The sequence below is a fragment of the Perca flavescens genome, chromosome 16 (assembly GCF_004354835.1).
Source record: "Perca flavescens isolate YP-PL-M2 chromosome 16, PFLA_1.0, whole genome shotgun sequence".
Taxonomy (NCBI): domain Eukaryota; kingdom Metazoa; phylum Chordata; class Actinopteri; order Perciformes; family Percidae; genus Perca; species Perca flavescens.
Window position 1 is genome coordinate 19,171,168 of NC_041346.1, and position 13,086 is coordinate 19,184,253.

The window sequence follows — 13,086 nt, forward strand, 5'->3', positions numbered from 1 at the left end:
TTCTGCGAGGAAGCGAAAGGACACCTTTCTATGTCTCTCATCTAATCTGCTCTTTGTTCCCCCTCCGATCAAATGGGATGAATTGGCGCTCACCCCAGATGAAAACTTTGAATCCTAAACACAGTTTCCCAACGTAAAAAAAAACATTGCTCCAGTTCTCACAGAAAATGTTACAGAACATGGATTAAATGTAGTCTCTTTTCTTGCTCCTTTCTGCTGATAATGGCTGCTTTAGCTGTCACATAAAGACCAACAGTGTCCCCTGGCTTGGCCTTATTGGATGCTGGTGGGAGCACACAGGTTTTCAAATGTAAATGTAACAAAGCAGCAAAGCCTATTAAAGCAGAGAGGGAGAGAGAGAGAGAGAGAGAGAGAGAGAGAGAGAGAGAGGCACAGGATAATGGAGAGCCACATAGATGCACATAGATCTTTGGTAATTTAATTGAAAATGTATTTTGTTATTACATTCTGTACTTTGAAAATATTGTAAATGTATATAAGATTATTCATTCCATTTTGGAATTGATTTTGTACATGTGAAAAAAAATATGCAAGGACACCTTAAGAAAGAAGAGGACATGGCCTGTGTGTCCTCTTCTTTCGTTACGGCCCTGGGTTGTTATCAGCATCATGACTAAAGGCTCAGAGGTGCATGGCAGCGTAGCATTGTCTTGAGTGACAGCATCATTGGCAGGGCCCCTGTTGCAATAACAAAGTAGGGCATTTCAAACATGTTGTTGTCTGACAGAATATGGCAAACTGGATGCTAATGTTTTTTTTTTATGTCTGGACATGGGAAACCACAGATGTTAAAGTTTTACCTTGATATCTGACACAAGGCTGGATGATATTTTTGATTTCCCATTGGCAGTGCAAGGGGAGCAACAACATATAGTATGTAGTTTGTCTTTGCTGGTTTGTGTGCTTTGGTGGGTTTCAAGTTTGCATTCCAAAAATCACATTATTCAGTATCTTGGTCACAGGTTGGGAATGTTATCTACAAAATTCATGGTAGATAAGTGCTGACTTGGCCGTACTCATGTTATGTTAGTTATGTCCTGTTAGTGGACAGGCAACAGCACTCTGTGCTTAATTGAGCTGGCACATGAACAAGGGCAGGCTCAGCAGGGGAGTGACCCACTGTCAATATCAATGTTAGGTGTCTTGCATCTTTTTAGTGGCTCTAGGCTTTTTCATGTCTCTTTTCTTCAGTCTCTTTTTCCATATCTTAGTGATTAAATATGTCGTACATTATTTTGCCAGTAACAAATGTCTTTTCTTTTTAAATTTCTCACAATTTATGAAAGGTGTAAGCAGGAAGTCTGTTAGGTGAGAGGGGATTTAATGACAGTTGGTTTTACTATTAATGAAATTAAGTCTGACGTTAGTAGACTTATTTGAGGAGCAAGATCCAAAATGAAATAGAAAAGGAAAGCTGCTCATGCAGACAAAGAAGGAACAACAAAATATGACTCACCTGTTCATCACAAATCATCCTGGGAAATAGCTAGATACAAAAAACACTGAGGAAAGGAAATCAAAAAAGTATGACACTACTTGATGTTGAAGTTTGAGGACATGTTGAATATTAGCTTTATTGATTAACAACATCAATTAAACATAAGATGTCTCTGTGCTGTTTTAAAATGATAGCTATATATAAAGAATTAGTGGTGTTTTTTTTACCAACTCAGAAACCATTCACAGCTTTGTCCCAAACTGGAGACCAATTATGTTTGTAAATGAATAGTGGGGGCCAGTGACTGTCTTTATTAGTATAAAAGGAAGTAGAGCAAATAATTAAAGTTACACAAGGATTCAAGTAAAGTTATCTTTTAATTTGCAGCTTTGTGAATAGCTGGGTCTTTACAGTGCTGTGACTCTACGTTAAATGCAAACACCAGAAAATAGTCTTATTGTCCTTTGTAGTGAGAGTCATATTTTCTTAAGCACAATAGTTGAGTTTATCCTTTTTTATTTTCTAGTTTTCTGTCTATCAGTGGAACCTGTTCTGCCTCTCCTAAGCGCTCAATACATTTATTTTTGAGGGACTCATTATGTTTTACTGCTGCTATAAAACATCTCATTCCAGACCTTTTATTATGCTGCATTTTTTTTAATTATAGACACACTCTCTCTCTCTCTCTCTCTCTCTCTTTCCCTCTACCTCTCTCTCTCTCTCTCTCTCTGTCTGTAAAAGTTGTAAGGCTAGCATCTCTCTAACACCAAGCTGGACAAGCCAGGCATTTTAAATTCACTCCTGCTCTAAATTATGCCATGCTTATCAGCTCATCTGCTTCATGGCTCAGGATGACATCTCTTCAGTGCATTTCTGAAGAGACAAAGCAATAGACGAGGGATGGAGAAGTGTACCTATGCTCAATCGTTAATAGATTGGCAGCAGCATATCCAAGTCAAATTAATATCATCATATAGCCCAAAATCACAAATTTACCTTAGATGGCAAACTCAGCCATCACGATTTGTAGAACTCTAGGAGCATTTATTATTTTATATATTTTATTATTTTAACATTTATTTGTGGCAGCTGAACTTTTGTCCTTGATGGAAATGTCTCTGATTAGAGTAGATTGAGTAGTCATGCATACATCCTAGTGATTTAGAGGTAGAGCATTTCAGAGCACTGTGCACAGTAGCCATATATGTGTACTGTAAGTGTGCTGCAGTGTCTTTGCATGTGTGTTTGTGTGTCATGGGTGCGTTTTTAGTTGCGCATGTATAGACTTACAGTGCTGTCTCGTCTGCCATGTCCTATTAATTCACTCCTACATTCACTGGCTGTAACCTCTGTTTTCCAAATGTCGCTGTTCCACTCTTACAGGCCATCTGCTTTCTAAACAGAGAGCAGTCTTCCCGTTTGTGCCTCCTCATTCTTCACTCTTTCCTCCTCTGTCTTTGGAAACCTTTGCATGTTTATCGTCAATTGTTAACACCCCAAATGACTGATATTTACCTGTGGTAATTCTGTTTTTCTTTCTTTTTGTGAGCTGACGCTAATGTATTTATCTAATGGAGCAATGTATTGACTGTGCGTTCTATGTGTATCACCTGCAGTCTTTTAAGAATGAAGGAAAACCCCATTATAGGATCAATACAACTACAATACAGCTCCTACTGCCTGTTTACTGCAAACATAAATACCTTTTACCCATTTAAACAACATTGTAAGCATGTTGTGTCCACTTAAACAAGATGAATTTCCCAGCAGTGCACAACAGGAAGGCGGAAAGGATTTTACTTAATTTGACCCTACAATTTGGTCTTGTCATCAAGCACTATGCATCTTGTTTTGCATCCTGGGCTTTTGAGCCATGTAATACAAAAAATGGTTCAGATTTTGTTTTTCCTTTGAAAGGAATATCCTCTACTTTACTTACTTATTGTTAGTGGTGCTGATGTGAAAATGAACAGCTAGTTCCAAAATGCAAAACCAGAAAAAGCAGGAATACTAATTTATATGACACTTTGTCAGTCTACCACCTCAAGGTGTTTAATTACATGGTTTATCAATGGTCAGATCAACTTTTACTGATCTATCTTCGGCACAAAATACACCACACTGTACTGTATGTTAGAATTGTGTTAGTCAGTATTTACTTGTATTGTCTTTATAGCTGTCCTGAAACTGTTCTGTCAGTATGCGTTTATAATTATCAATTTTGGTTTGGCTTATAACTGCAGTGAAAAACAGATTGTGTTTTTGAGACTGCTTCATAACTACCTTCAGGTTCAGCATACCAGGAAGATATTTCAAACAGTGTTTTCACTTTGTTCTTCTACCTCAGCCAGCAGCACAAAACCATGCCAAGTTCAGTGTGGGAACGACAAACATCCCTTGTACCCAAGCTCTGAAGTGCCAGCAGCGTTATCACACAACGAGGCTCCCACATTTTAGCTTTAGACTGTGCTCTTATGAGCAGGATTAATTTAGAATACCACAAAGCCAATGTTAGCAGTGGCCATGTCAACATGGCTAACAAGTCTTTTAGAGCCTTTAGCAATGCTAGGAGACTTACAAGAAAGGAGAGAAGGAGGTATATGGGGCAGACAAAGTGTGAGTGAGAGAGAGAAAAAGTGACAGATGATAGACAGTGGACACACACACACACACACACACACACACACACACACACACACACATATTCACACACCTTAACCCCAAAAACATGTAAGTTAAACCAAAAACAAATAGTTAAACTTATGGTGTTGGGCTCTTTGGTCCTCAAATGGGAGATGACACACACACACACACACACACACACACACACACACACACACACACACACACACTCACTAGAGGCTATATGACCTTTCTGGTTTGCACGTGCGTTGCACTTTCAGAGCTGTTAGCTCTTGTTTCCTCTGCTGCCAGTTCTCTTAAATTCAACATCGTGTAAGGATCCACATCACATGGTATTTTATTGTTTTGATTTTTGAAAATGAAATGAAATGTAGTCATTGTGATGATAATCTGAAAGCTAATTTTACATTAATGCCAGAACTATGCCCTTTTATCAAATCTGATAAAAGAATAAACATTTTGGTAGATTATTTGGTTTCCTGTTGAGAGTTGGATAAGAAGATCTCCCCATATCTGTCAAATAATATTCTACGGCCAGGAGATAGTTAGCTTAGTTTAGCATAACGGCTGGAAACGGGCTCAATCCGATGGGGCAAAGACCAGCTACCTGGACTTGTGTCGTCACTTTGATGTTGCCAGGCAACCAGCAGAGACTTCAAAAGTCATTGCAGCCAAGAAATAGCCAATCACATAACCCCCAATGAAATCAGTCTTTGAGCTAAGCTGAGCTAAACCTTTCCAAAATGTTGAACAATTCTTTAATGTAAACCATTACATTCAACAATGATTTGACCAACCATACAGCCATCGAACACAATACACAACAAACAGACAAATAAATAAATATGAAACTGTCACCCTGTCATAAGCTTCCTTCTCTCGTTTTCAATAGGTCAGCTGAAGCTGTCAATCATCCAGGAGCAAGAAGTTCTTGTTGTTAGCGGTAAGTCCAAGGCTATTCATACAGAGAGACACTTCTTTGGAGGGACTCTTTGTAACCTCTTAACTTTAAAGCGATGGTTCGGAGTAATTTCACCCTAGGGTCCTTTGCACCATGACCTCGAGCCAAACACCCCCCCAGAAGCTTTTTTCAGCTGGGTCGAACATTGGAAGAGTTAGCCTAGAGTAGCGTAATCAGCTGAATAGCTTAGCGCAGGAGCTAATGGACCCAGGTTTGTATCTCGTAAATGACCCCACTAATAATGCCCGAAATAATACCAAACTTCTACACTAGTACAAATAGGTTATGCACTCATAAAACAATGGATTGGAAAGTTTGTAAGTACACCAGAAGTTTATGTAAATAACACTTGCCTGTGGGCTTCTGTCTCTGCTGCTGCTGCTGTTGATGCTGAGTGCTTAGGGCCGTCTACAAATTACAACACCGAAAAGAGATACAACAAAAATATTTATTCATTTAATAATTAAATAAGGTAATGTCTCCAAACTTACCTCAATTATAACTTGTCTCCTGCTAGTTATACTACAGCACTTACTTAAAAAAAAAAAAGTTAAATTAATAAATATTTTTGTTGTATCTCTTTTCGGTGTTGTAATTTGTAGATGGCCCTAAGCAATCGTCTTACTGCCGGCAGCGGCAGCAACATCAACAGCAGAGAGCAGAAGCCAGCAGGCAAGTGTTATTTACATAAACTTCTGGTGTACTTACAAACTTTCCAATCCATCGTTTTATGAGTGTATACCTTTTTTTACTAGTGTAGAAGTTTGGTATCATTTCGGGCATTATTAGTGGGGTCAATTATGAGATACAAACCTGGGTCCATTAGCCCCTGCGCTAAGCTATTCAGCTGATAACGCTACTCTATGCTAACTCTCCCAATGTTCGACCCAGCTGAAAAAAGCTTCTGGGGGGGCGTTTGACTCGAGGCGATGGTGCAAAGGACCCTAGGGTGAAATTACTCCAAACCATCACTTTAATGAAAGTATTATACAGTGTGTGCCTGCTTGAGGCTGGTGATCTGTTGAAAAGAATACAGCAAGGCAACTTTATTTGTATAGAGCATATGATTTGCAACATATGAAGTAGTCACGACAGACAGCCGACCATTAATGAGAAAAGGCGTGGGTAGGTCTGAAGGGAGCTGGGCACATTAATCCAACAAAAGTGGTTGTTTGTTTTGGTCTCCCAGCAACCAAAACCATGCACGCTCCTACTTTTGTTTGTGATTCTCCATCTCTTCTCTCAAGTCTTTTGTGCCCCTGTCATTTCTCTTGAGTAAATGGCCATTTTGTCATCAGATGCCAAACTTGATCTTTTTTCTCAGTATTCTTTCTTGTCGACTTTTGCATGACATATTTGATGTAATATCTTAATGTACATTTTTTTTCACTTCAATTTACAGCAGAATATTAAAAAAAACACCTCTCGAGATAACAAAACCCAGTACAGCAACATCACAAACTATGTCCTAAAAATTACTGTTGAGTTTGAAAACTCCAAGAAAAGCTCTCCCATCTACGACCTCTCCATCAACTTCGAGAACTCTATGGTGTTTGCGGCTCCGACTGCTAGGAACCTGGGTGTGACACTGTATGACCAGCTGTCTTTTCGCTGCCAACATCGCTACGACAACCTGCTCCTGCAGATTCATGCTCCACAACATGAGCAGGATATGTCCGTTCTTTACCCAGAAGGCGACACAGGTTTTGGTCCATGCTCTTGTCATCTCGGGTCTAGACTACTGTGACTCTTTCCTGGCTGGTCTGCCTGAAATTGCTACTGGTGGCGGCTTAAATCCGATTTCGGTTACTGGTACTTGCCTACCGTGTTGGGAATCCTACATCCAACACATGGTCAAACCATACACCTCAGCCCCTCCACAATGCTTTGCTACTGCTAAATGGCTTGCTACTCCCTAACTACGAGTGGGGCCTAACTATTGCAAAAAAAAAAAATCCTGAGTGTTTGCTGTCCTTACTCCCCACAGACATCAGAACAATAGAAACCCTACAGATCTTCTGTCGAAAACTCACTTGTTCAGACCATTAAAAGATGCAAAAATAACTAGAACTGCAAACAGTTATGACGGGGCCTCCGATGCCAGTCGCCCCCGACGCCCCGGGGAGCTGCACCAGTCGCCCCCGATGACCCGGGGAGCTGCGCCAATGCGGGACCTAAAGCATTCCGGGGGGGGGCAAACATTGGTGAATATCGAGAGGTCTGATCCACAAGAGTCTGTACAAGGTCTGTCTGTCGGTACTCTGCCATTGCAAATGTAGTGGTTAACAGTTCATGCATATACAGACTACCTTTAACAATTCTCTACAATAAACAAACTTCTTAACCCCACTGACCACAGGGGACAGCAGAGAGAAATGAGAGAGTGACTGAGAGGGTGGAGGGGGGTAGGCTGGTGTGGTGGTTGAAAGAGTAAGGGAGGTGGTCAGGTTGTTGTAAATGGTGTCATAGGCGCAGATTAATTTTTTCGTCTGTGGGTGCTCACAGGCGCAAGCCCTTTATAAAAAAAAAAAAAAAAAAAAAGTAGTAAAAAATTGTTTGCATTTCAGAACCTTAGGAAATGGACCTGTTAACTTGATAATTTAGCCGTAAAGTAGGCTTTCAAGAGATGCTATCTACAAGGTTTTGTGCAGATCGGTCACACGTCCTAGGACGAGTTCGAAGAAGTTGTTTTTGCGCATTGCGCGATATTGCAAAAAACCTTTGAGTGGAAATGGACGTGGCCTATATCATGTGATTCAGCTTTATTCAAGGAAGACGTGGATGTAAGATTTTCCAAGGTGCGATGTGTATTGTGGGAGTTAAAGGCAAAAAAAAATTATAACGCCACCTAGTGATCCACATGTGTAATTTTTGGTAGGTGTGGTCCATGACCCATTGTCTATCTACCCTGTAAATTTAAAGTTGTTCACATTAGTTTAAGTAGGAAATTTAGACTTGGGTCCCATAGGCCACGCCCACTTTGACCCCTCAGTACCCCACTATAGGATTGGCCTCAGGAGTGCCCCTAGATGGTACCTATCAAATTTTGTAAAAATCGGATGAGCCGTTCATGAGATAGAAACCTTTTGTACTTGTAGCGCCCCCTAGTGACCAATTTTCGTAAAACGCGTAGGGTACCTCCAGAGGGTCAGGGCAAACAAGAATCTAAAGGCGTTGATAGCATTTATTTTGGCCGAGATATGGCAAAGTTGGTGTTTTCATAGTTAGCTACACAAATTAATTTGTGCGTAATATGCACAATTTTTATCTTTTAACTTTTTGTCAGGCCCATCTGGAGATGCTACCTGCCAAATTTTGTGGCAATCGGTCGCACGGTCTAGGAGGAGATCGAAAAAGTAGGTTTTTGATAAATCACGATTTTTTTTTCACGCATGAAAGTCTAGGTGGCCGTGGCCTGTATCACATGATTCAGTTAGATCCAGGGAACGCGTGGATATAGGGTTTTTAAATGTCCGGTGTACGGTGTGGGAGTTATAAGGCCAAACGCTGTTCTTTCTGCTATAGCGCCACCTAGTGGTGGAAGTGGGTCAATTGATGCGCCTGAGGTCCTTGCGAAGTTTTGGACCAGTCCTGAAAATGGCAACCCCCCACCATATACGGTTTAGGTTGTAGTCTGAGTTTTAGGCGGAGAAGAATAATGATGATGGAAAATAATCCTTAAATTAGAAAAACAATAGGGTTCCACAGCCCTGCTGTGCGAACGGCGTAGCTCTTGCTACCGCCGGTTCTTGCAGACTCGGGCTTGGACCCCTAAAAATACATTTCTACATCTCTTGTTTCGAAAATGTAGCTCTTGAAGAAGTTTTGCTTATTTGAACACATGCACACACTGTGCACATGAGCAAACCTGATTGCGTTTTTTGTAGCAACGGTGTGTTCATTCAGAAATATTGCACACCATACACAATCTGAGCCACACTAAACGGTGGAGCAGATAATTTGTGGGTCCAGTTTTATTTCATTATTGATGACATTTTGACCCAGCACCTGAACATGAGATGTGCATTTACATAATGTGATTACAAAGTCATCATTTATTCAGTTCTATTTGTATGTGATTACAGTTTTGGAGGCTAGGGCCATGGTGGAAGAGTGCCATGGGCCATGTGATTCTTATGTTAAGGTATGTACCACTGTACAGAATTATAAAAAACAACAACTTGAAACTGTGACACGAAGGCGGAGACTAGATTGTGTTTACTTTTGTTTTGCTGTCCTCTTCAGATTGGCATGTTTCCAGACAGTGATCCAAGCGACAGACCGAAGACTCAGATGGTTCCTCACTGTAGGAATCCCATCTTCTTACAAACCTTCTACTTGTAAGCATTCAATCAATTTCTACATTTACATTACATTTCCCAGAAGTGTTGCACACCATTTCAAGATTTGTTAAAAATCAATATATTTAGGTATAGTTTTATTTAAGACCCAGTGGAGTCCTTGGTGTGAGGCAGTTTTGCTTAAAGGAGAATTCCGGCCAATTTTTACGTTAATCTTGATCGCTATAGCTACGCGAGTACTTTCGATAGAAAAAACCCCGACCCAAATCAGTGCAGGTAACACGGAGAAGCTGCAGCTACGTACTACAAGCGTCCCCTGAGCTAAAACGGCAGTGCTTGGGGCAAGTTTTAGAGTGCCTTTGTGCCTCTTAACAGACACAATATGCAATTAATATGTCTGTGCCACATGAACAGGGCCCTTACGTGTCAACAAGATGCGTTTTCAACTCAGACATTGTTTAAATTCACCTACCTAGCAGGGCAAGCTAGCTACTGGCAGGATCGAGACAGGGACCAGGGTAGGTGAATTTAAACAATGTCTGAGTTGAAAACGCATCTTGTTGACACGTAAGGGCCCTGTTCTTGTGGCACAGACATATTAATTGCATTTTGTGTCTGTTAAGAGGCACAAAGGCACTTCTAAAATCCTTGCCCCGAGCACCGCCGCTTTTAGCTCAGGGGACGCTTTTTGTAGTACGAGCTGCAGCTTCTCAGTGTTACCTGCACTGATTCGGGTCGGGGTTTTTTCTATCGAAAGTACTCGCGTAGCTATAGCGATCAAGATTAATGTAAAAATTGGCCGGAATTCTCCTTTAATTCAGATTGTATGTACATGTATCCTCCAGAAGTCCACCTGCAATTTGTGCAAGAAAGATGAATGTGACTAGCTCTGCATTATACATACACAGCTTTAGGCTTCTCAGTTGAGGGCTTTTCAAGTCTTGTTGATGCCAAACAAATGTTTGTGCAAAGATTCACTTGTTGGTTAGTCACAAATATACTCTTAAAAATTAAAACTTATTTTCTTTCCTTTGTTTTCAGTGTTGTCAGTGAGGGGGACCTTAATAAGAGACTGCTCTTCACAATGTGGAACTCTGACTCCACAACAAGGTACCTGCTGGGAATGTTGATGATATTGTTGGTGATGATGATAATTGATAGCAAAGAAAATTGTTTTGGGAGTTTCTTTTCGATTTAAACTTAGATTTCAAATGTTTGCTTTCAAGAAGCTATAACATGCCAAAGCCTTCTACTGGCGAAGTAAAACACAATTTTATTATTGATGGCGCTGCATGCTTCTGTGTGTTCGGCTCTGTTTGTGTGTGTTTCTTTGTATGGCTGCTTTTGAATCTGGCAGAGTCAATGTGTTACTCTCGCCTCCCTGCCTCACCAGACTTAAGCTGAAACAGGGTCATTGCTGGGGATGTAGGACATATGGTCGAATGAGTCACAACTTTCTTGTGCTGTGTTGTATTGAAAGGACAGATGCAAAGAATCGCTATGTGCTAGAAATACTGAAGCAAACTACTTTTGACATGTTTTATATAGTTTAAGGCTCTTTGCTTTAAATTATTCTTGCGGTTTTCAGTTGAATTAAAACAAAATATCACATACTACACATATTGGAAAGGATGTACACAGATGTACTGTATACAGGAAAAGCCTTACATAAGTGGTTGAATTAAGATCGTGGAATGCTTATAAAGATAAAGATCTTATTTGCACAGTTTCTGGGACACAGATTAAGAGCGATTTACTTATCTTTGGTAAGCAATTAAGCCTCATTCACACCAAATGTCCCTTGGTATTAATTGGGAAAAGCCAGTAGGAAAAATGCTTACAATAGTAATACACATTTGATAAAGCAAAATGTTTACAAGATACAGTACATGCCTGTATATGTTTGTTTGAATATTAGTTTGGTCCCTTATTGTACTGATAAGATTCCAATTGTAGCTTCCGCAAGAACTTAATTTATTTAAAGCAGTAGGCACTCTGTCCTTTTGACAATAGGTATAAATTAACTACAAGATTAAAGAGGTAGACTCTAACATGCTCCCATTTTCTTTGTGTACTTGGCTCAGAACGGAGGTTATGGTGTATGTATATAGATGTATTTTGCAGACTTTGTTCACTTACTTCAAATACACACTGAGCCATTTCACATATAACCATGGATTAGGGCTGTGCAATTAATCAGAATGTTAATCGTGATTACGATTTCAGCTCCTAATAATCACAAAAACAGAGTAATCGAGAAAAAACCTTACTTTGCACATTACGTTTTGCAAGTAAAGTCTTATTTTCTCTTGTGTTCTGATGAAAATTTCACAAACATTTCACAGTTCTAGGTGTTTTCACTGTTGATTTGTTTAATTTTTTCACTGTTTTTTTAAAGTTCAATAATTGCAACATCTTTCCAAAAGACAATGAGTAATCATGTTAAATAATAGTCATTTTAATATTGACCAACATAATCGTGATTATGATTTTTTTTTCCATAATCAAGCAGCCCTACCATAGATTCTCCAGATGTTCAGTCAAGCAAGGACAATATTGTAGTTTTCTATGATAAACCAGGGCAGCATCTGTTCAGCACCAGCAGTCTGTTACCTCAGATCAACAGCAGCAATCTGACCAAATCCATTGACAGCTTTGTTGTGGAGTTGCTTGAGGAAAAGACCTTGAGATCACAAACTCTTGATTAAGTCCACTCTCATACACCCAAGGACAGCGCGCTCATAGGATTAAAAGCAATATTCACATTGTTGCACACAAAAGGACTGGTTTGGACCATGTGTTGTGCAGAGCAATGTGTATTTGCTGTCTCTGAAAGCAAAGGGAGTGACAGGAAAGAAAAGCAGAAAAATAAATTGGGTACATCTTGGAACTTCTGGGAACTCAGATAACCCCAAATGTCAGCTATGAGATGGAACTGCCAGGTCTGTTACAAGCACTGATTTAATGGTTAGGTGCAGACCAGATGCTGCTAGGATTTTGCTATGTAGACAAATATGTTCTCTTATCAGGCAATATGCATCCCTGCATACACTGTAGAAGCAGCTCCTCAACTTCTAAAAAAGGAGAAAAAGAACCTACAACCTACAGCCAACATGGAAGCACCACAACCCTATGTTCTCTGCAGGGCTCATCTTCACCCACTTGCTACTCAGGAGTAATTTTAAATTAAGTGGGAAATGTTAAGAAAATGTGCTTATTCAACTCTCCCCTCTGCTTTGCTGCTGTGTAGAAGCTGTAGACGGCAGTGCCTCTTCAGCAAATCCTCTTAAACACCACAGAACATTGGCCAAGGTGCTGCTGTAGCCAAACGTGGGGCATCCAGTGTTAATCAAAACAGACACAAAATATTGCTTATGATGAGCTTAGGGTGAGGTTGAGAGGAGCAGCACTACATTTAGATGAACACTAGGTATCACAATGTCATTTTCTGTTTTCCCCTCCTCAATCACACTCACACAATGTGTTGTTTGTAACAAAGAATCCTTTGGATAAGCCGTTGCCATTATGCATTATTTATTTTGGTTATTTTATTCAATTTGCTAAAAATAACTAAAAGGAAGAATTGAAAGGAGCTAGTGATTCTGGCAAATGGACCATAGGCAGGAAATACAGGATGGTTATTTAGCTTTTAGTTAAATGTTTTGACAACTATTGGATGGATTGTCATTGAATTTAGTACAGATATTCATGGTGCCCAGAGG

At 40.0% G+C, this 13,086-nt stretch overlaps 1 protein-coding gene across 1 annotated transcript in view; it reads left to right on the forward strand.

The window, feature by feature from the left end:
- The window catches only part of rgs3a (regulator of G protein signaling 3a), a 154,788-nt gene that overhangs the window by 9,517 nt on the left and 132,185 nt on the right, over positions 1–13,086 (forward strand). The window contains exons 3-6 of the mRNA XM_028600957.1: positions 4,995–5,045; positions 9,149–9,207; positions 9,309–9,403; positions 10,406–10,474. Coding sequence (XP_028456758.1) covers positions 4,995–5,045; positions 9,149–9,207; positions 9,309–9,403; positions 10,406–10,474 — 274 coding nt within the window. The remainder of the gene's footprint in view (positions 1–4,994; positions 5,046–9,148; positions 9,208–9,308; positions 9,404–10,405; positions 10,475–13,086) is intronic.